The sequence below is a fragment of the Agelaius phoeniceus genome, chromosome 8 (assembly GCF_051311805.1).
Source record: "Agelaius phoeniceus isolate bAgePho1 chromosome 8, bAgePho1.hap1, whole genome shotgun sequence".
NCBI classification, from domain to species: Eukaryota; Metazoa; Chordata; class Aves; order Passeriformes; family Icteridae; genus Agelaius; species Agelaius phoeniceus.
The window spans coordinates 27,355,893-27,379,226 of NC_135272.1; the positions used below are offsets into that span (position 1 = coordinate 27,355,893).

Here is a 23,334-nt window from a genome sequence, read left to right on the forward strand (position 1 = left end):
GAACTGCTGTCCTTCTGCCCTGGGTTTCCTAACCAGTCAGCTGTTCTGCTATCCAGAAGGGATTCCACGAAGGGTGAGCTTGGTTGCCAGCCAGCCCATCAGTGCCTAATGGCATTATGTGCAGTGTGGATATAGTGAGAAGCCACTCTGCATGAATTACATACATGGGTGCCTGTTAATATAGTAAGAACAGCACTAATATTGCTCTATATAATTTTGTGAAGTTTAGTTATTCATAGGTGGACCGCCAAATTAGGAAAACAAAAGTGCCTGTAACATTAATAATTATCACAGCAGTCTGAAAGATAAATCCCTGTCTGCTGCAGTGTCATTGTTGAATTTCTAGTACTTTCAGTGGGGCTTTCTAATACTTGGAATTTAAAACACTGCCCCCCAAATACAATTTGGTGCAACTCAATGAAAACACTTAATAGATTTTAAGATGCCTGGAGTAGGAGACTGTCTTTCCTTAGGGTGGTGGACTGGTGTGTCACTTCTCTCTGGGATGTGGAAGTGTGATGGCTTCACAACACCAAGGCAGTTGGAAGTTTTAAGTTAATGTGTGATTAATTTCCGTACTGTCATCATCCTTTTTCAAACCTTTAATTCATATGCCAGCTTTATCACTAGTAATAGTAGTAAAATGCTTGGCTAAAGGAAACGTGCATCTCGGATTATGACTGTTGGTTTGGGTGATTTCAGCACTTTGCAAATCGTGTTGTCAGCCTTGGTTTTATGCTCTAAGCACACAGAATGTGGGCAGTTGCTCTTGTGCTGGTGGCCTTGTTCTCCCAGATTACCATTCATCTGTTTTTCTACCTTTATCTCACATTTAATTATCTGAGATTATATTCTAACAATGCTGAATTACATGTTCTGTATGACTTGACAGCATAGTTTTGAATTTGCACAGTAACCATGACTTTCAGGCTGCTAGCAAGTCATGAATAAACTTTTTTGTTCCATAACCATGGTTAAAATGGAGATCTGGACATGTAGTTGAATATGCAAGTGCAAGGGTAAGTTTCTAAGTAGTCTTGTTAACAAATACTTCTTGCACATGATCAGCAGAACTGCAAGTTTTCTTGAAGCTTGAAATGGTATTTCATGAGGACACTATAAATGTGATCTTATAAATTAAATTAAGACTGAATGGGTTCTTGGTTCATTTTAAGTTATACAGAACAATTAACAAAAGCCATATCCAGCTGCATAAGTTAATTAAAAAAAAAAAGAGGGAGGGAGGAAAAAAAGGTGATGGTAAGATGATGAATGGTGATCTTGAGATGCCCAAATGCATGTTTTTAATAAGATGATGATGATAAAGTGTTACGGAGTCTGTTAGAAGAAAGTAGGAAGCAAATTCAAAGAATTCTCCAATAATCAACACACAGTATCTTTTTCTCTTTTGTTTTTGTTGTTTGGCTTTTTTTTTTTTTGAATGAGATCTCTAGTCTGTGGAGTCTCAGGGGTTATGTAAGACAGAAACATTTTACTGTTTTAAGAAGGGCGTAAAAATGGATCTGAGGTACATTTTGGAGGAAGGAGAGAAAAGGCACAGAGATGGAACATAACCTTTTTCAGCTGAAGGATTGTGTTTAGTGTGCAAACAAGTGAATATGAGTGACAACAAATGACTTTAACAACCAGTCTGTTTCCCCACAATGTTTCCAAGACCATAATTTTGGAACCGTTTTCCAGTGAGAAGAGTGGTTGAAGCTCAAACCTATTTTAAGCTGCTGCATGATCCCTTTACAGAAGAGGTTGTGCTCTGCAGCCCTGGGGAGGCCGTGGGACAGGACTGGACTTGGGAGCCTCTTCCAGCCCTCTGTGTCCGTACGTTTTGGCTGTCCCCTGTCATGCTTGCTCTGACAAGCTTCAGTGCTCAGTTGCTGCTGCTTAGTGTTTGTGTTTCAAATTCCTCTTTGATAACAGTGACAGGCAACAACCCATTTGATACCGTGTTGGTGTAACTAATTCCAGCTCAGCAAATGGGGAGCCCCCCTTTGATAAACATTTATTCTTGGAGAACAACAAGCAGAGTTGGCAGGCACCTACCTTCAAGTCAGACTTTAAAACACAACATGAAAATCAGCGATTGGTGATAGGCAGGGGATTATTCCTGCATGGGTAATTCTTAGGCAAGATCCATTTTCCTATATAAAGGTATGCTCTCCTCACTGTTAATAGACCTGAGCGACTAATAAAATTCACTTGAGGCAGGCATAATTGGACAGGCTCTTTTGTCTCATCCTGTTCTTTCTAGACTGCATTATGGTGTAGCAATATGCTGACTTGCAGTAGGTTAAGAAAGGCTGACATTCTTTCAAGCCTCAGATTCACAGAGATTTGTGTTTTATCCCAGTGTATGTCCTTCACAAAACATAGTGGGATGTCATATCCCCCAGGTGAAACAGTGCCTTCTTTCTCTTGCATGCAAAGCCTGAGAGGTGCAGTTAACTTGCTGTGAGGTAGCTTGTCATCCTCTTTGCTGGTCTGGATTTTAGTTCAGCAAATTGAGTGTGAAGCCAGGAACCTTGGGACTCAGTCAACAAAGCAACAATGGGTGAGAGAGACTTAGACACAGCACTCTTGGAGACAAATTTGTTTTCTAAATATATCCTCTGTAGTCTCCACAAAGAGCTTAAAAACAAGCTGAACCTTGCAGGTTTGACATCCATGTGTGTGTCCCTTAAGTTTGTAGCATGTGATAGTTTTGTCTGGCAGTGAGAAAGAAATTAAGTGGTGTAGGCAAGTACACTTCTGACAAATACAAATATGGCAAATCTCTGTAAGCAGCATACTTGTCTTCTCACTCTTGTGGCATGTGCAACCTTCCATGTGTTCATCCCCAAACCTGAGATGCGCAAACATCTTTCCGGGCTGCCGGTAGCTGGAGATTTAACATGTACTCCTTTTCTGTTTTTAACTAGGAAGATTTGTTTCTGGGTAGCAGGCAGTGTTAGAGGTTGGTGAGAATAATGCACACTGAAATGTCCCCCCTCCCTGATGGAGTATGTGTGCTGCCTTGCCAAGATACCTGCTGCAGTGGTGATGTTAACTGGTTTTCCCTTTTCCCAAAGACACAGATATTGTCAGAGGTGCTGAAAAAGAGATAATTCATGACGTGGTAGATTTTTCTCCTTTAGACAGATCAGTCCCTGCTGAGCTGTGCACTGCTGTGGAGCCTGTGGCATAATTGTGTTCCCCAGTGGCACCTGCTGGTGTGGCTCCCCAGCCCCACATGTCCTGTGTGCAGCCTTTCCTCTGCAGTGCACCCTCCAGCCTGTACACACATCCTCAGCCAGCTCTGGAAGTTCTAACTCAGCACTTTGTCGTCCCATTACGTGATCTGCCAGGCTTCAGGGTTAAATCTGGTGGCCACAGCAACTTTGTGCAGCGTGGTAAATGGTAACTTCTCCGTGCGGACTTTGGCTTCCTGCATTTCTTGCAACTCTGTGCATAATCAGGTCAAATAATGTAAAAGTTTGGTGCAAGTAAAAGGCCACAGAAAAATAAAATCTGGAACCGTGTCTGGTAGCTGGAGATTTAAGAAACTCAGTTTAGAAGCAGAGGCTGAGCTGGTTGTCTACACAGAGGAAAGGTATTAAAGTGAAGAGAGCTTTTCATTTTATCTGTTAAATTCATAACACAGTAAGGAATGGGTGCTAGAAAAATTAAATCAAGAATGCAGCAAACATGAAGGTGCTTAATTTTGATGTTTTTCTAGAACTCAGTCCTTTCTGAACCAGAAAGCCCTCGGTGATGGAGGGAGCCAGACACCTCCTGGTATGAAGCACCTGCCCTGCTCTGTGCACAGGGCAGAGCTGGGTCATGGCAGCTGTAAAACTCTAAATCTCTGACATCTGCCACTGTTTCTCTTTACTATGGGTAAAGAGACATCCACCTGGTTATATGGAATCAGAGATTTTCCACCTCCATATAGAGTCATTTTGGGAGAGCTCAGGGATGGTTCCTGGACAGGGCACAGTGGCTTCTGGAGTTTTCCTGGCCCTGCAGGATGCACAGCATGGCTGTGACACTCTCTGTAGTCCTTGTCTGTCCAATGTGGAGGGTTCAATTGCTCAGCAGCCCCTTGTCAGCACAGTCTGGCTGCCAGGTGGAGGTGGTAGCCCTGATGTTGAAATTGTACTCAAAGGGCTTTTCAGTTGTGTGAGGCTCTGTGCCTTCATTGCAAAAGTACATCATTACTGGGTAAAAAATGCTCAGTGATGTCTCCCGGAAGTGCTCAAACCTTCATTTTTGAACCTCTGTCCAAGCTTCCAAAGAGACTGACTTGGGAGGAAGCCTTTTAATGGGGAAATAGACCTGTTTTACAGGGAATTTCAGGAAAGACTGTATCAAAATGATTGAGACCCTTAGATTAGCTTCCTTGATTAGAGCATGGTGCTGATCACACCAGGGTTGTGGGTTTAATACCTATGTGGGCCATTCACTCAAGAGCTGGACTTGATGATCCCAGTGGGTCCCTTTGAACTCAGAACATTCTGTGATCTACTTCTTTCTTTCCCCCACTTGAGAGTATTTTGCTTGGGTACCTAGACCTGTGCTCTGGTAACATTTAAATGTGGAAGTTATATTTCTTGGTTTTCTGCAGACTGTACTACAGCTGCTGCATGATGAAAGAATTGACACAAATAGAAAAAAAATAAAATTAGTGTATTACAGAAGTGCCAGCATGCACTTGCTATCATTTAGCAGAAAGTCTTCATCTTTACCAGTAGATGAGGCAGGAATTTGGTTCGTTACTATAGGAGGAGGACAGAGCAACATACAGTGGCATTAAAATGAAATGCAGGTCCTTTCCTGAGAGCCCAGAATGCCTTTGCTTTAGTTACAAATATTCTGAAGAGATCATTTACTCTGGCTCCCAGTTCTGTTTGAATCATTCTACTATGGTATCTGTTTGCAAAATAAGGTTTGCACTCGCTTTTAATTCTTAAAAGCAGAGGAAAAACCTGAACTTGGCAAAGCCTTTTGAACTCCTGAATCAAGAACTAGCTGCTTAGAAAAAAAGGGATTAAAACCTTTTAATCCTTTTGTGTAAAAAAAAAAAAAAAATATGTTTAATGTGGTAGGCATGCTGGCAAAATTAATTTTCATGTTTTTTCAAGCACAAGATTTCGGTTTTGTCTGTTTCCTGGTTCTGCATATCTTAGCGGGTTCTTTACACTATGCAATATGCTTTATTAACTTTGAAGTTTTGAAGAAATTTGCAAATAACAAAATTCAGATATGGAAGGAAAAGTAACTTGCTAGGAGCAGGCACAGCTGTTCTGTGCTGCATTAGGCAGTGTGCTGATGACTTGATTTTAGAGCCCTTTAGATGGGGGTTTTGTCCCTTGTATGTTTTGTGTGCAAGAGAGAGGCAGCCTGAATTCAGGTACTGAATTTTGTGTATGATTAAATGAATGTTCTATATGTATGCATTTGAAAGCCCCTAAGTGAATGTTGTGTAAATGGTGATAATTGGAGACTGTCTCCCTGCAGTCCTTTCTCAGGCTGAATAAGGTCTAAGGCCAATGGCCCAAATGCTTAATTGTATTAAACACAGAGGCTGAAAAATTTATTAACTCAGAAAGTGTGTATTACCAAGTTAATTGGAAGTGCCTTTAAGCTATTACCAGGTGGAAATTTGACTTCAGGTTTCAGTTTTAAATTAAAGCAGAAAACCATTCTGTGAGGCTGCTGGAAGGTCTGCAGTTAGAGCAGCGCTTCTCTCTCTCCTTTGTTTTTCTGCTCTGTGTAATGCTTGGTATAAATGCTGGGAAGTTAAAGCTGAACCCATATATAGCTCTGGCTTTCCCCCAAAATATGTAAAAGGCTGCACACACGAGCTGTGAGTGCTCTAGGGAAACGTAAAGGCAGAAGATGGAAATGAAGGCAACCTCAAGTTCTAGAAGGATGTTTTACTGGGCTGCTTTTCTGCTTTGTTTTTAATCAGTATTCTTCAGTTGTGGCAGGACTGCTTTATGCTTCTTGGAATATTTTTCTTTTTTTGGTTACGTGTTATTTCAGGTATTGGAAGCAAGTAAGAATGATGTCATAGTAGAGGGATTGATTTATTTCCCCCCACCCCCTTCCCATGGATGAGAGTCAGTCAAAGCCCAGGGATTAGCCAGAGTTAGGGATTTTCTTACTAAGATGTAAAGCAGCTCACACTGATAGCTACCCAGGCACTTTGAGAAAGACATTGCAATTACAACAGCCTGGAAAAATAATGGAGAAAATTTGCCACCCTGTGTGCAAAATCTGTAGGCCCCCTGCAGATGTGATATGGAGAAAAACCACCTCCCCACTGAGTTAAGGTCTAAGTTGTCTGCATAAAACTCCACAAATAAATCAGCACCCAGAATGTGCCTTGCACAGCATCCTCCTGTGATGGCTGCCTGAGACAATTCTGGTTCAGTATCGTCAGTTAATTTTAGGCATTTAAACTTTGTCAACAATTTCCATGATTCATAAAGAGACAGAATTAGAAATTTACTAAAGTGCAATACTATGATGACAGGCTGTTGCTGTAGTTTATTAATATCCTGTAATCATGGCCTTTACACTTGAATGAGCTAATGGCTTTTAACCCATATTGCTGTGGAATAAGCAGGTTTATCCAAATATCAGCATTTAACAGGGGAGGCTGAGTTTCTGTTGGTGAAGGTTGATGTATATGTAACTGTCCAGACGTGAACTAGAAGTACACAGGGCACAGGAGGTTTTCAGATGTTTCTTCAAGAAGAAAATTAAAATTTACTTGATTTTTACTTAAACTTGTGAGTATAAATCCTGTGTTGGCAAAAGGGAAAAGAGGGCTTGAAAATGCCTGTCTGGGTGTGGGAGTTCCTGCTGTGTGTCTGTAGAGACGCCTCAGCCCTGTCAAAGGCTTTGCCTTTAGACTGGGCTTATGCTCAGCAAAGAGCCTCTTTGCCAAGATGGTGAAGAAGCAGGAGTTGAAAATGGTCAGAATTTCTGAGCTTAAGTCATTATAAATACTGATAAACGAATATGTTTAACTTTACATGTATCCTTGCATTCTCCTTTACTTAAGCTTACTCCAGACAAACAAAGCATAGCGGGTCTTGCCTGCTGAAATGAGTGCCTTGAACCTTAGTTCAGTGTGTTTCCTGCTGGTGTTTAGGGAGAAGCACAGCTTCTGCTGAATGACTGCTTTTGTTATTTTTGTAATGTGATTTCTTTTTTTACTGAAAGTTACAGAGGTCATTGAACACGTTAAAAGATCTACTTCTTGGAATTTTGGATATTAATCATTCACTTTATTTGATTTCATTTTGTACAAACTCAGAGGTTACATCTGAGTAACTTCATGGAAGTCAGGAGAAGGCGACAAGGAGAAATGCAACTTGCTCTGAGATAATGTTTGTAGATTTGATTATCATGGACATTCACACTTGAAGCTGGAAAACTCAACCACTAAAATCAGATTGAAATAGCAGAATCATTTCTCCTAGCTGTTGGGAATCTCTTAAGCATTAAAACAAAATAAGATCGTAAAAAAGAAGCAATATGCAGGTAACGTGAGGTAACGTGTAATTCAGATTGATCTGAGGAATGTGTTGAATTCGGAGTGCCATTTTCTGTGATTGGGGTGCTATTAAGAGTTTTTTTTAAAGTGAATGGGAGAAAGGGTTATGATCCATATCCTGGATAAAAAGAAAATTGTGCAAGTATCTGAGCATGCAACACCCCACCACATACATTTGCATTTATTTAATAAGTGCTTTGCACCAAACAATAAAGAACAGAAGTTTCATTTACAAAGTGCTGTCATCTTAGTGAAATAAAACCAAAATAGGAGAAATAAGGAATGAATTAGGATTGTGCTCACTGAGACCCACAGAGGCTTTACTAAGCTGTTGTTAAAGAAATGTTATTACAAGGCTCACACAGGCTCTTCCTACGTATAAATTATCCAAGAATAAAAAGTGCAAGTTTGAAAAATTGTATTTTGCCAAACAGTATTCCTGCTAATCACAAAGGGGCAGGAACTACATTTAAATAATGGTGGGTATATTGCAAGGAAAGCATAAGGATGCTAAATGTAAGGATAGCTGGGGAGCCCACTGACTTGTCTCCTGCCCTGCAGTGGATGCTTAGGAGAAGAATCACTGATCAGCTTTTTCCAGAGTATCTTTCCAGTAGGCATCCATCCATGCACAGAAATCAATCACCCAGGATCATAAAGGAATCCTAGAAATACTGTATAGCTGTATATAAAAGCTTGGGCCACCTTTGTCTTCTAGACCACTTCATTTCCACTTCAAAGTCAGTCATGAACATGAGGTCTGTGTCACTGTTGGTTCCTTCCCAGTGTTATAACTGAGCCACATCATCATTTTCTGCATATTTGTCCTGACAGCAGCCATGTGAGAACAGCAGGTTAGCTTTACAAAGGAAGGTGAGGCACAGTTGTGCCTTTGTGTATGTGACAGGGAAGGTTAAAGGCAGGGATTTAAACCTGAATTTCGCAATTTCCAGGCTCAGGAACTGATTTCATTGTGATCTGTTCATTCCGGTGTCAGTAATTTCTTAATATTCATTTAGGCCAGGCACCTAAATAAGATTGCCTATGCCTATTGTATGTCCTTATCCAGTTCATCTTATATTGCAACTGTAATTTTTTTGTTCACAGAGGAGTCTGCTTCCAATCTTAATTTAGCTCAAGTCGTAAAAGCTTTCGGATAAAAATATAAGCTTCCCTCTCCTACAACACAAGTCTTATTTTTGGCTGCCCATCTATTTAGAGTAGTGAGAACTTGTACCATGAGGACACAGATTTTTTCTTCAAAATCTCTCACAGCAGGTGGGTGTTCATAGAACACTTAATTGTAGACGTGTTCAAGAATACATTTTTCCTCAAACCTCTGTGTGACCCTTTGGAAAAATGGAATCCACAAGAACAGAAGGAGCATTATGTTGCCAATCCCTGAATTAAAATTTTTGAATGAGGAATATTTGATGTGGGTGCTAAATCCTGAAAATGCATTCATATTCCATTTAATTTTCCCATTTATTTTAAGAAAATGATGGGTCTTTGAAATAAAACAAGTTAACATTTGTGTATATTATTACAAGGAAACATATTTTATGTGACAATTGTGTGCTTAATGCGTATCAAAATGCAACCATCTGTGCTAATTACCCAGGACCCAGCATTATTTTTCAAGGATCTGGCTAGTATTCAAGTCAGGTAATGCAGATTATACGTTACTCCTCAAAGACCATGGTTCACGTAAAAGACACTTTGCCAAGTTAGAAGGAGGCTACACCTCTGTCCTCAGCCTTGAAGGAAATCTGACAAGAGACACTTTTCTCCCTGGGAAAGTCCTTTGGGTTCACTAAGAAGCTGTGCAGCCTTAAAAACTGCACATGTGATTAAGTGACTCTGAACTTAGCAGCTAAAGAAAAGAAAACCTGGAAAAGGGAACTGAAATTTTACTCTTCTGCTACAGATGTTTGGTAGGGCAGATTTTAAAACAGGTGCTGAGATGGTTTTCTCATTTGTACGAATTCTTTCACAACAAATTTTCCAGAATAGCAGGGAGCAACAGTGATTTTATATATAACATACAGGTGAGAGAGGCATCTTCATGGCTGTGCCTGGCTCTGAAGTATCCTGCAGGAAATGTGTCAGTGGCTCTCCAGGAAACCTGAGGTTGTCTTTGAGGGCTTCAGGTTCCCCTCCCAAACCCATCACACTGTTTTGCAGGGAAGGACAGACAACAGCCATATTGGTTAGAGCCTACCTGACTGTCTCTGGCTTTCTTTGCACGTTCTTGCTGACCTTTTAGAATATAACTCAAAGGAGCTTTTCTTTTGAACCCTTCACACTCCCAGCTCAGGACACTGCATGAGTTTTCTGCTATTTTTCCAGGATAGCTCAGTAGAGCACTGTGTACCTAAATCTCTGCAAGCATCTCGTGCATGCCATGAGGCCCTCTTTGGGATTCACTTTACAGGATTATCCACAAATCTGTGCTTGCTTGGCAAGTGGCTTTTTCAACACTACCAAATGTGGAAGGAAAGTCCTTTTCTTCTGAAATGTTGTTTTTTGGTTTTAATTTCTCAATGGAGAGCATGTCTGAGCAAGTTGTTATTTTTCTGCCCCCAGCCAAATAAGAAGAAGTCAGTTTCTTACAAGAGAAAGAAATACTCTATTTTTTACAGTCTTCCTCCTCAGAACTGTGTTGTTCCCATAAGCTTTCTAGAATAATTTCGTTTTGAGCAAAGACCAAACAGAGAAAATTTCAGGCAAGAAGGTGAAAATTTTCCCATTATCCTGCCTGAAGCTTGTGAGTGAATAGAAATGAGAGCAGTGACTTCTGTTCCTGGTGTAATAGGAACTTGGTTTTGAAGTGAGGAGCAAGAATTAGTTCAGGGTGTGAGGCCTGAAAGTGCTCCAGGTATCTGTCACCAAGCAGAGAGGCCAGGGAGAGAAAGACTGGAGTAGTTTGGACTTAGGGAAACTGTGCCAGTCTGGAGCTGTTACTCCATGTGCTGGAGTGAGTGAAGGTGGGTGTGATGGGCACCCAGCCATCCGGCGCCTCTCCCTGCTGTCAGCCAGGACTTCTCAGGAGGTTTTCTCAGGCTGGTGGTTCAGAGATTTGTCTTTGAAACACAATAGGTCTTTTTCCTTTCCCCCACCCCTTAAACTTTCAACAGAAAATCTTCAGCTTTGGTCCATAGGTTATCAGGGAAAGGACAGGTTTTCACTGCAAAAGACATTTGAGTTCCTTGTATTTATATGTAGCATGTTTGAGCGAAAAACAGTTAAATTAAAACTTCATACATGTATAATATTCTATGGACACTGCTCATTTTGAATTTAAGGAGAGGGAAAGGACAACATGTAGGTTATTCTGTATTTTCAGCGCATCCATATTTTTTCTGACTGTGTTTCTAGGACTACCCTAAGAGTGCAAATGCTTAAAATGGGCTAAAAAAGACAGCTTGTACCATGATCTGGCCCTCTCCCCAGTGTTGCCCCTTGGAGGTAACTAGTGATAGTCTCATGACAGCTTCCTCTAGGCTCTAACTCCAGTAGAGGGGAGATGTGGAGGTTGTCTAGTCCACTTAACATGCATTTTTCACAGACACCAGCAATTTAGTGGATACTCAGTTGTGCTTGTGTTAGCTCTTACTGGGATGAATTTTGGGATTTACTGTAACAGTTACCGGTCAATATAAAAAATATACTCATGCCTGACTCTATTGTCCTGGGGCCAGGACTCAGGATTATAGGTTTGCTTAATTAGTACTTTCCTTCCATTTCAAAATTTCAGAGCATAGAAATGTTTAAAATGCCTTTGTTGAAATACCTTTTCTCAGGCTGAGAATTTGGTTTATATACAGGTGTACTTCTGTGACCAGTCTTGGAGGATTTAGATTGTTTCCAGAAATCAGTGTCACTCAAATGTGCAGGGGAAAAAGGTTCATTGCAACAATGTAAAATCAAGGCAGCAGGTTTTTTTTAGCTTTTACTGCAAGTGAATGTTCAGTTTCCTTTTGTTCTGGTTTTAATAGTATTGATCTTTTTTAAATGTACAAAAGTAAAGTAAGTCCTCAGTGTATGTGCTGGGGAGTAAGTGTAAAGTTAGAGATATAATTGCATTGTATTCTTCAAGGACAAAAGTTTTTGGATTCTGCTGTATTTGCCATTTGAAAAAAATTACACTACTTTACTAAGATCACAGAGTAAATAACAGAAAATCAGAAAACCAAATCAGCTGCTGAAGTGCAATACAAGGCATCAGCTCAGCACACTGCATAGCAAAACAGTCAATCACAATGCCATCACTAGCAGCCTGAATGGTAAATTAACATTTCTCTGGAATAGATGAAAGGTGAATAAACAGAGATATATGTAAATACAAACTAAGTAGAAATAGACATGATTATAGATGAGTAAATATGTGGAATCAGCATCAGTTAAGCAAGCAGACTTAATAATTGCTTGCTGTTCATGTCAGGACAATGTGCCAAAGCCTTTAGACAGCAGCCATCATGTCTTAAAAGGCATTTTCTGGGGTTTGAGCACAGTCCTGGGGACTCCACACCAAGGATGGCAAAATTCAGTACACTTTTGTGAGGAATTTCTGTGGTGAGGCCAGGTCTGTGATACTTCTTCAGAGAAGCTTGTTGAGGACAGAACATGTGTATCCATTTCTGTGCAGGCAGTGCTGGCCATGCTGGATCCACCACCCACCTTTTGGAAATCAGGCTGAGTGAGCTGCAGAGGTCCAGGTCTGCACTGCAGCGTGTCAGCTGTGACCCCCAGATCAGCCAGGTTGGGGCTGGCACGTCCCCACGTGGGTGCTTGGTGGCTCCCCAGCCAGGGCACAGCCCGTGTGGAGCAGTGGCTGTTGCAGGTTTGGGGGGCTCTGCTGTCCTGCAGCCTCTGCAGTGGCTGAGTGCCACCCCCCTGGGTCTCTCTCCGCTGGTCTGGCCTTGTCTCTCACTCTGAAAGCACTGGGTTGTCCTCAGCCAGCTGCAGGCTGCCAGGAAACACCTGCTTCACCCTGGTGTCTCCATGGGCCGCAGGGCACTACCTGCTCAGGCACCTGGAGCTCCTCATGCCCCTCTGGCTTGGTGCTGACAGGCCTGTTCCTCACTTTTTACCTCATTCCTCACTCCTGTGAGGTGTTCTGCCTTTTCTTAACCCGTTACCACAGAGGCACCGCCATGACAAGCCTGGCTGTGCCATGCTGTGGGATCTCTGTGTCCAGCACAGGGCAGCCCTGACCTCTTCTCACAAAGACCATCTTGCAGCACACCCCAACACCCCTCACAGGCAGTGGTGCCATGTGGGAGAAGCAAGAAGCATCCTGGGCCTTTGGCAGACTCCCTGGCCTGGCAGAACCTGGTCTCTGGACTTTGTCAAAAGCAGGGAGGGTTGAAGTAGTTCACTTGGTTGAGTGGCTGTGTGTGTTGTCACACCATGCCACACTGCCAAGACAGGGCTCAGCAGAAGCAGTTAATGTGGGCTAAAGCAGAAGGTGGAACTAGGGTTGAGGAGGTGTCACAGTTTCAGCCAAGTCTCCCAGGACTGCAGTCCAGGGGTGAAATTGTGCTCCACATTTGCTGAAAGGTGCTGTGTCCTGAGCTCTGCCTCATCCTGCCCTGAGCCACTGCTCTCCATGCTCTATTTGTAAAAGAAGAAAAAAGCATCTTTGTGCCAGGTTAGGAGCCCAAATCTGTTCCACAGAGGCTTTGATGATGCTGGGGCTCCTTGTAGGATTCAGGTGCCAGTGTCTGGAGGCAGCAGGGAGGGGGATGAGGAGCAGAGCACTTGCCCCTGCCCTCTTCAGTCACTGCCACCGCCTGCCTGGTTTGGCTGTAACTGCAGCTGCACCCATAGAATTTTAATATCTCATGCATTAGAAAATACATTTAAAGGCTGTTGTCTTTTGGGATCACTGAATTTGTATCCCTCCTAGATCAGGGAAATTCAGCCCTCAGTTTGTCTAGAGGTCAAAGCACCTGGGCTGACAGATGTCATGTCCCTCTCCCTCAAGGACACACTGATGGATGTGTCTGGAATGTGAAGGTGTGGAACTACCAGCAGCTCTGCTGGGGTCATTGGTTTGTTATCTTGGGGTTGAACAGGTTTCTTCTTTTAGTCAGGCTCCTTTCTACATGCCAGCAGTTGTCTCTGACCTCTTTATAGGTCAGGTTCATCTTTGAGGTGGTTGATCAGAATTGTATTTGAAACATGGCCGTAGTGTGACCTGTGTGTGGAATGGCATCATGGGTGGACTCTGTTAACTCTCCCTGTGGAGTTAAATGTTTTAGTGCTTTACAGGAATATGAGATCATCAAATGCTTCTCATGAGGACAAAGCAGTGTTTCAAGATGATCCTCAGATCACATAGTGCAAAATTTTCCCATACAGAAGAATAATACAACCATTCAACCTGCATGCATAGTTTTATCCATCTGAATCTGTTATGCAAATCTCAAAGACACAGCTCAATTTTCATGAGTTTTTAAATTGATTATTTAAATGTTATTTGATACTTTTTTATTTTATTATTTTTGCCAAGTCTTTCATGCCTGAATGCTATTTTGGTTTCTTTGCTGACTTTCATTTCTAGTGATTAGTTTCTTAACAAGCATAGGCTAGCCTCTGCAGGTTTCCAGATACTTAAACTGTAGGATTTTATGTCAGTCCACATTTAAAATGAAACTAAAGGTTGTTGTTTGTATACTTAAAACTGTGTCTGTTAATTTTTATGGATATGTTAACAGCTTTCAGTTAAACTAATGTCAAGATATGGTACATTTCATAGGTTTGGTGTGTCAGCTGTTCTGTAATTGCCAGTGCTATGAGCATGGTACAAATCTGCAAAAATCCATTTATTAAAAAATAAACTGTAAAATTGTTCCAAATTGTCATATACCTGAACGAATGCCCAGGGGGCAGGGGAGAGCCTTCTATTGCCCTCATTTATAGGCAAGCCAGATGGACTTTATCCATTTCAGGAGAAAAAGGTACTCAAGCAGAAACTGTCCTTGTCGTGTTGCAGTCTGCACTGAATTTGTGTGGCTGAGGCCATTCAGCCTGGATTTGTAGTAAGAGCACCAGTTACCTTATAATTTAGATTAACATGACACATTCCATGCTTTATCTGATGTTATGTCCTCATGGGGGTGATTTGGTTATTTTTTCCAGGCAAGCCAACGTTTATGAAGGCTCCTGAAGATCAGATTGGGATTTCTGGAGGAGTGGCCTCTTTTGTGTGTCAGGCAACAGGAGAGCCCAAACCTCGTATCACGTGGATGAAGAAGGGGAAGAAAGTCAGTTCTCAGCGGTTTGAGGTAATTACCAAAAGGGGAAAAAAAAACCCAACAAAAAGCCCAAACCCGAAAATTTGGTGATCAATCTAATCCTCACAGGTCTTAATTGCACAATAATCATCACTGCAACCTGGGTATCTCTTCATCACTACAATACAGAGTGTAAAGCTTTAGTGTAAAGCGAGTTTCCTTCCCTGCAGCAATGCAATCTGTGGAGCAGGTGGTGTCCTTTGAGCATGATGCTGGAAACACACCAACAGGACATCCTCCTTCACATGGGAGACTGGGGCTTACAGAGAATTGAATGGCAGATAAGAGCTGGATCTAGCAGTATTTTTTTCTTTTCATTGTCAGAATTTATAAGGCAGCTCTTTGACCTGCAATCCCCAGTTGAATTCAAAAGTGAGATCCCAAAACACTACTGGAAATCTTTAAGTGATGGTTACTGCCATCCCTCCCCCAAAGGTACTTGGAAGGGTAACGGTGAAGGGTTAATTGATGTCCCTGTGAGCTAAAGCAGGAGAGAAAGAAAGGGAGAAGAGCAAGTATCAGAAACATCTATGAAAAGGGGAAATTTGGTTTATATTTTACATAGCAAATACATTTTCACTGACTTTCTCCACCTTTTTCTCTGCTTTCCTTTTTGGTGTTGGGCTCCCTTCTCTAAAACTGCCCTTGCAAATGTGACTCTTCTGCAATTCTGCTGCCTTTCCTCTAATCCCTTGTCTTTGATGTTTTTGCTTTCCTGACTGGAGCACAAGATGACTTTGCTGCCCAGAATGGATTGATTCAACTCACCAATTTTAATCATGAATTCATATGTGAGCAGAAAACCTTGATTAAAGTAATCAATTTTAATCTTGTTTTACATTGTTATTTTTCCCTGGTAAAGGTTTGTTGTATAGAAACTATCTAATTTGTAAGTAGATACAACCATACAACCATTATAGTGAATTTGGTGCTTGCTGTGGCTTACCAGAGGGCCATGCCATATTATATGCATTTATATTAGCAATTTCATACCTTTGTTCACATCAGTTTGGATGAATAGCTTGTGTCAGGAGATAGTGATTATTTTTTTCCTAAGTAACTATTAATTTTACTTCGTTATTAGTTTTAATTAGGGAAAATTTGGACGTAAGTTTAAATGAAGAAAAAACCCAAATCTGTTGTACACATGCTAAGTTGTGACACAGAAGAGGTATCCATTGTTAGCAAGTTAACAACATTTTGGCCTCAGCATCTGTCTGGCCCTTAGTAGTTGTAGCTCTGTTCCTATCACACAGTATTGGTTCAAAGGATAGTGAGGGCAAAAGAGATTTCTGCTGTTTCATCTCTTAGCTTTTTAGTCCTTATCACTGAAGTGAATTAATCTCTGTAGCTGACTTTGTCTTGTTTTAAAATTTAGCGGTAGCTCTGCCCTTTGTAAAGATTTAGTATATTGTCACAGTTTCATGTTTAATTTAAAGATAAATGTTTTTAAAAAATTAATTCTTTAAAGTGTATTGTGGTGATCTTCATATTTCTCATTCTTTACCTGACTGCAGTAGGGATTTCTTCTTTAAACGGAAGGGCTATTCCTTCCAGCATGAGGAATAACAGATTTTTTAGTGGTCTTGGTTACCTTTTGATTTCTTCCTAATTCTCCTGTCACTGCAGGCTCTTGTGGTGCATTGTTCTCCTCCTTCCTGTTCTCTCTTTTGATCTTTACACCGTGGGAAGTGCTCCTAAATAGGCCCTTGAAAATAGGGTGAAAGTTTTGCATGGGGATAGCAGCCCTAGGTTGACATCCATGTCTGGAACGAAGGATCCTTTAAGTCTCTTCATCTCCCCCTCAGTTCCCAAGGGACAGGAGTGGGTGGCATCTTCCTCTCCCTCATGCTGTCACTGTCTGCACATCAGGTGGTATTTCCAACTTTTGCTGTACTCTGTAATAGGAGAAGGGTGAGTTTTGCATTAATAGTGGCTTGAGGCTGTGCCTTCACATCCTAGCAGTTAAGAAATAGCATATAGTGATCCAGCTACAAACTAATAAATACCTTTTTCTTCCATGTATAAGTCAGAGTAATGCATTTTGCAGCTTAGCAGGATGGATGGAAAGACAATGATTTATTAAAGACTTAATTTACTTATGCTGAAGAAGGAAGTGTAATTACATCATTGTTGATTATGCCAGAGTTGCAAAGTACCCAGTGCTGAGGAGCATTAAAACCCCTCACTGCTGGAGTTAGCACACACTGAAGATGCTCAAGGTTTTATTCAAGTTTTGTTACTGTTTCCCTGCAATCCCACAGGAGTATATCATTCTTCTCTTCCATCAAGGTGAAAGTTGGCACTAAATTGTTACCAGTGATTAGTAAAATCATTAGTGCAAATATGGCTCAGATGTTTTAAATCATCAGATTCACATCTTTATTACCAGGTTGATAATTTGTCAACCTTAATTGATCCATAAAGAACCTCATTGGATCTTCATTTGTTCTGGCCTTCTCAGAGGACAAATGTGTTCTTGACACTGAAATTTTTGTGCTACTGCATTTGGAACACTTAACTCACTGCATGGTATTGTAGGGCTTACAGGACTTGTTTTGGTTTTTGTTCTTCAACCCCTGGGTTGTTTTGACTTGCAGTGTTTGTTGCAGAAGACAGCAGTAATGAAGTGCTTTCTTTTCCTTTTCAAAGGTTATCGAGTTCGATGACGGGTCGGGATCAGTTCTGCGGATCCAGCCCCTGCGAGTCCATCGAGATGAGGCTATCTATGAGTGCACAGCCACCAACAGTGTGGGGGAGATAAACACCAGTGCCAAGTTAACAGTGTTAGAAGGTAAGGGCGAAGTTCTTGCTTTCCTTAAGTGGCAGGAGACAGCTTTGGCAGCTACATGCTGATGTGCTGCATTTAAATGGTGTGGTGATATTCTAGCTTGATTGGGTAAAGCTGTGTTCTTCCTGCAGCAGCTGCTATAATTTCTCCTATAATAGAACATCATATTTTGAGACAATCATGGAAGGATTGCAGATTCTGAGCTGTCTTTAGAGTGTTTTTGTTGTCTGATTGAGAGGTGTCATTTCTGACTTGGAGGGCTATCTACAGAGACATTTGTATACTTTTCTCATCTATTTGCTTTCATATAATACCCATCTTCAGGGTATCTAAGTATTGTATCTGACAATCAGAAACTTAATCTATGCTGCTGTACCTTCTGGATTAAATCAGAACACAGATTTTCAGGTTACTCTTCAGGTTTTTAATGTGATGTGAAATTTAGTTGTGTTTATTCTTCACTGTACTCACAACTTTTAATTCTGTCTCTCCTGTTAAGGAGTAGATTTTCCTCCTTGTCTGCTATATGAGCAGGTTTTATTTTGCTTGCTATGTTGTTTCTGCTAAATGTTTGTGGGAAAGCAGTTTATTAGATATAAACAGGCTTGTGAACACTTGATTTTTTAAAATATTAAATTGTCAGAATTATTTTCTGCTTTTAAGGAAAGATGGGATTTTTCCAGGACATAAATGTGTTCTATCATTTGTTTATATATAGGAATTTGTAAATGTACTGAGATGTTAGAAATCTGGGGCATTTGGCTGAATGGATTTTTTACCCCTTGCATTTTTACCCCTTACAAGCAGGAAAAGGCTTAGGCAAATTGCTTGTGGTTTATAGATTGATGTAGAAACTTCTAAGTAATGAAAAAACCAGACTGGAAAGTGTTTATTGCTGTAGGATTTTGAATCAGAGGAGAGTGGTTATCCCAGTGGTGAGTGTGCCAGCCACACATGACAAGTTGCCTATTGTTCCTTGTTCTCCCATCCCCATTTATAGCATAGAGGTAATCATATTTTCCTTTCTGCTCTGTGACAAAGAATACATTAAACAACTGTAATGTGCTCAGGCACCGTGGTGATGGGAATCATAGAAATCATTCAATACCTGATGTGATTGTGTATCTTGTTTCTGGAGGTGGGGCATCTTAAAGATCAGCTTGCTCTCCAGTAATAGTATTATTAAGAATAGGGTAACAAGTGCTATAGACTTGAAAATTATTGGGGGACAAAAATCACATTCTTTTTGTTACTTCTTGCCTATGCAGCAGTGCATGTGAGTGCACAAAGCTCAGTGGAGCTCTTTCAGCAGTTTATGTGCGGATCTGCATTTAAATGCTTCCTGCAACTGGAATTTTGTGATACTGCATGCTTGAATACCACTCTTCCTTGCACATTCCTGTTCCCTTTGGTTGTAGTTGCCTTTATGTATCTTGGATATGTATGCACATGCACACACACGCTAATAATTTATTTGCTCTGTGTTAAGTGTTCAAAGGCCCACAGAGACATGCCTTGCATCAAGGAGCACAACAGTATTTCTTAGCTCCATGGTGCTCCTGCTGATTTCCTGATGAGGTAAAGCTTGCAGACCACCACATAAATAGGGAATGTTAGGAAATACCACAGACAGGAAAAGACATGCAGGCACACAATTTAACAGCTGCAGAAGCAAAAGTCAGTAGCAGTCAAGCACTGAGCCTGCTTTTCTGTTTGGAAAATTCGTTTAATTGGGAGTAATGATAGTTGAACATGATCCCATCAGGTCAAAAACGATCTGCAGGCTGGGGGGGCTGTGTTTTCCACTCAAACTGAAGAGTATCGACCCCTTGCTGGGCACTCTTGTAATGGGCAAAATTAAGAAACATTTGCTGCCTAACAATTTGTATGTGCTCTTGCATATAGAGTTGTGAGCTTGACTGTGAGGATGAAGAACTACATGTGCCTTTTTTGTTGGCTTAACTAATAAAGAAGATGGGTTCTGTTATGATGTATTTGTATTTAAGAAACTGTGTTTTACATTTTCCTTTTACGAGACTTTTCTACAGACAGCTCTGTAATTTTCCAGTCACGTCATCTTATTTTTCTGCGTTGTCTGATAGAGATTATAATGTTTCTGCATTTTCTGAATATGATTTTTTTTAAAGTTACTATTAATATTCCTTTGCTTACACTTTGGTGAAGGAGATGTTGCCCTGATTGTGCTTGTTTACTCTCAGTGGCTTCAAAAAATAGTGTTAAGTGCACAAATTCTCTGTTACACCATCACTTTTCTAACATTAATTTTGTAGAGGTATTTGAAAATTACACATTTCATGTGGAACCCTTGGCACTCTCCAGACTATCAACTAGGACTGGATTTTTCCCTCTGCTTTTGGGGTTAAAATAATTTCCGTAATTGGTCTCAGATGGCAGTTTGAATGATACAGGCATTCTGCACTTCCTTTCAAGAATTTGACTAATGCAGTCGTCCCTGGTGCATGACAAAGCTTATCATAGGCGTCCTCGTGGTTACATGCTGCTAAATACACAGCATGTATTGATTTTTACATTAAAAATCCTTTATAACAATAAGTTTTAATGCTCCTTCTCGCAATTTGCCTTTAGAACATAGGCCTTAACATTAAATCCAGAAGTCACAGTTAGGGTTTAGCAGGCTCCTTACTAGATGTCTTTGTAGCTAACTAAGCTGGAGCTTATTTTATTTAGATTTCTGCGATGTTTTACAGATCAGAAGCAGGTTATCCTTTCTAATTTCCAACTTGCTTCATTCTGAGTATTAAGAGAGAAGCATGAGTCCAGTCTTCCTGGGGAATCAGGAATTCTCACATAAGTGAATCTCTTTTAACAATTTGGTTCCCTACTGCCCTTTTATTCTTTGCTTCCATGTCTCTCATTTTTCCCTTCTAACTGCAGATCCTGTTGTGACCAAACTATGTATACTTTGTGTAACTGGAAATTATTTCTCCTGTTGATAGTAGAAGAAATAGACATGCGTAGACCTTCTCTTCTCATTTCTCCTGGGTAGCTGATAAGCTGAATTATGTATGAGTCATATTGAACATTTCTATCTTTTTTCCAATTATGACCTGAAGCAGCACAGAACTATGTTTCTGCTTGGCAGAGGAGGAAAGCAGTTCAGGGAGGGGGAAGGCTAGAATCAATAAGCTGACACACATTCTCAAGAAAAGCCTCAGGGACAGTTAGTGGCACTAACAAATTAATAAATATATTATTCAGTGGTAATTTTGAGAATTACAGAACATTTTAAATAGGGAGGTTATATGAAATATAAGTAGAAAGGATGCCAGCGTGCAAGAACGTAGCAACAAGCTGATGGCAGGACTGCAGAAGTCCATGATGTCCTTCCATGAGACTGCTTGTATGCTCTGCATTGCAGCTCTCTTGGGAAAGGTGATGGCAACAGTGTTTGTGTCTGGGTGCCTGTTCATCAAAGGATGCCTTCAGTCTGTTTTCCAGCAGTTTCCACCCAATGGGAAGATAGGGAAAAGCAGTGGAAAAAAAGGTCTTCAAGGGGCAGGGAGAAATATATTGATTCTTTGGGAGAAAAAGGTAGCTCAAATACAAAGTATGTTATCAGTCCCTTCTCCTGGGGCTTTCCAAATGGGACATTCAGTTTTGATTTCCAGAACTGGAAAACCAGTTAATTGCAACTGGTCCTTTAATGCTTTACAAGCAGTCTTTTTTTCACTCCCTTGTAATCCGGAGCATACAGTCATATTCAAGTGACACTAAATATATTCAGTTTCATTTCCCTTTGTTATTAAGTAGGTTAAATGAAAATACCATCTCCAATTTCCATTCTAGATCTATGCAAATCCCCTATGCCTCTATCCCAGACTCCTAATCATGTGGCATGTAGTTATTTGCCTGGAGAGTGCTGCTGGGCTCCACAGGAGAGCAGCTCCTGCTAAAGAGGACAGACAGAAGAACTGAGGAAGTTCTTGCACTTCCTCAGTGGGTTTCGGTCTCAAGGTAACCTGGAAAGTTAAGTTTTGCTGTCTGGCTTTGTGCTGACAGAAGTTGAGGAAGTTTAGGAGCGTTTCACTGCAGCCCTGGTGTTTTACTGTGAACAGAAACATCTTCATGGTATCAGCATTGTGCTCAGCACAAATCCAAAACACAGCCCAATACAAGCTACTACAAAGAAAATCAAGTCTATCCCAGCCAAAACTAGCACACCTAGAAAGTTTCTAAGTGCAGCAGTTGTCCTGGGGTGGCAAGCACTTCTAGCATAACATAATTTGCTGTTTACTGAACCATGTCATGAGCCTTATTTCTTTCACCATCTGCCAGCTGCATTCCAGTTCCTGGGGTTACCCTGTTTGAAATGCTGTAAATGGTAAACATTTGACTGTTACAAATGATTTCTGCAGAGAGCTAGATCTCGGAAGGCCTGAACCAATATGCCCTTTTTGTAAACATCCATCTAAAAGTGATTTTTGTCATTGGAATAGTAAACAGAAGTTAGCTATGTTTAATCCTTCTTTGTGTTTGGTTAGTTACAAAAGGATCAGTTGGATCACTGTACTTTGGCTTCGTTGCTTTTGCATCTTTTTGCCAGGAAGAATTTCTTGCAATTTGTTGTAAAATCGAAACAATTACAGAGTGGAAATTGAATCTGTTTGCATGACTGTGTAAATGAATTAAAGCTCCCTGTGCTCTGCTGCTCCTGGGATTGGTACTATTCTCTTCATGTCTCTGGTCAAGAGAGGACAGGTCTTTCTTCTACATGTTTAATGTTAATTAACTGTTCCAACATCCTTTGGTCTCTCCCTGGGAAGAAAGCCTGCAGTGATCCTACTGCAGAAGTCCTACTCCTGTTCTTAGCTCTCTACACAGGCAATCCCAATTGCACTTCCTGCAGGAGGCAGGCAGTTCATGGATCTCTGCATCTTGGCTTTGCCAAGAGCTCCAGCACAGTGAGACTCCTCGTGCTTCCCTGCTTAGGGAAGTGTCCCAACACGCGGTGATGCACAGAGAAATGAAGAAGTCTGAGTCTGCTTTTCATTGGGTCTTGGCATGTCCCGTGCTTGTTAAAAAGAGAAACATTAAGCCAACTACTCTTGGTGGCCTCACTGCAAAGTTCAGGTTGTCACCTAAAAGAATCTAAATCGGAGCTCATGTGGACTTGTGCTTTTGAGGCCTAAGTAGTGTTCAAGGAAAGGGTGCATTGTGCTGCTTGACAGCAGGTTGCCCAGTATTGGTTGGGTCAATTCAGGAGCCCTGTTATCGTGCTAGCAACTCCAGTTATTTCCCTGGCACTGACCAGTGTGGCTAGAAGGATCCTCCAAGGGGAAAGAGGTGGTCTCTTAGTCTCACGACATACAGAAGATTGAGGAGAGTTTGTGATCAGTTTCAATTAGACCAAGAAAATGTATTACTTGTATCACTATTACGTGCCATGCTGCCAAAACCTAGACTGCCATGGTATCTGAGAAAGTGTTTCAGCTACTTAGGTTTTGGTATCTGTAGAGCACCTATCATTTTAATCCAGGTGTGGAACTCCTGGTTCTGTGCATATTACATTTATTTGCTGTTAAAGGTTGGATTCAGTAACATTAGTCCCACTAAACTATAAAAATAGTTTATTTTTATAATATTTAACAAGAAAGACTTTCTTTGATGTGAGTGAAAGACAAAGAAGTAATTTTCTCAGA

At 41.0% G+C, this 23,334-nt stretch overlaps 1 protein-coding gene across 19 annotated transcripts in view; it reads left to right on the forward strand.

Moving 5' to 3' along the window:
- The window catches only part of PTPRF (protein tyrosine phosphatase receptor type F), a 374,973-nt gene that overhangs the window by 166,359 nt on the left and 185,280 nt on the right, over positions 1 to 23,334 (forward strand). For all 19 annotated transcript variants that reach the window (XM_077182405.1, XM_077182404.1, XM_077182409.1 and 16 more), the window contains exons 4-5: positions 14,708 to 14,853; positions 17,515 to 17,656. In XM_077182405.1, coding sequence (XP_077038520.1) covers positions 14,708 to 14,853; positions 17,515 to 17,656 — 288 coding nt within the window. The remainder of the gene's footprint in view (positions 1 to 14,707; positions 14,854 to 17,514; positions 17,657 to 23,334) is intronic.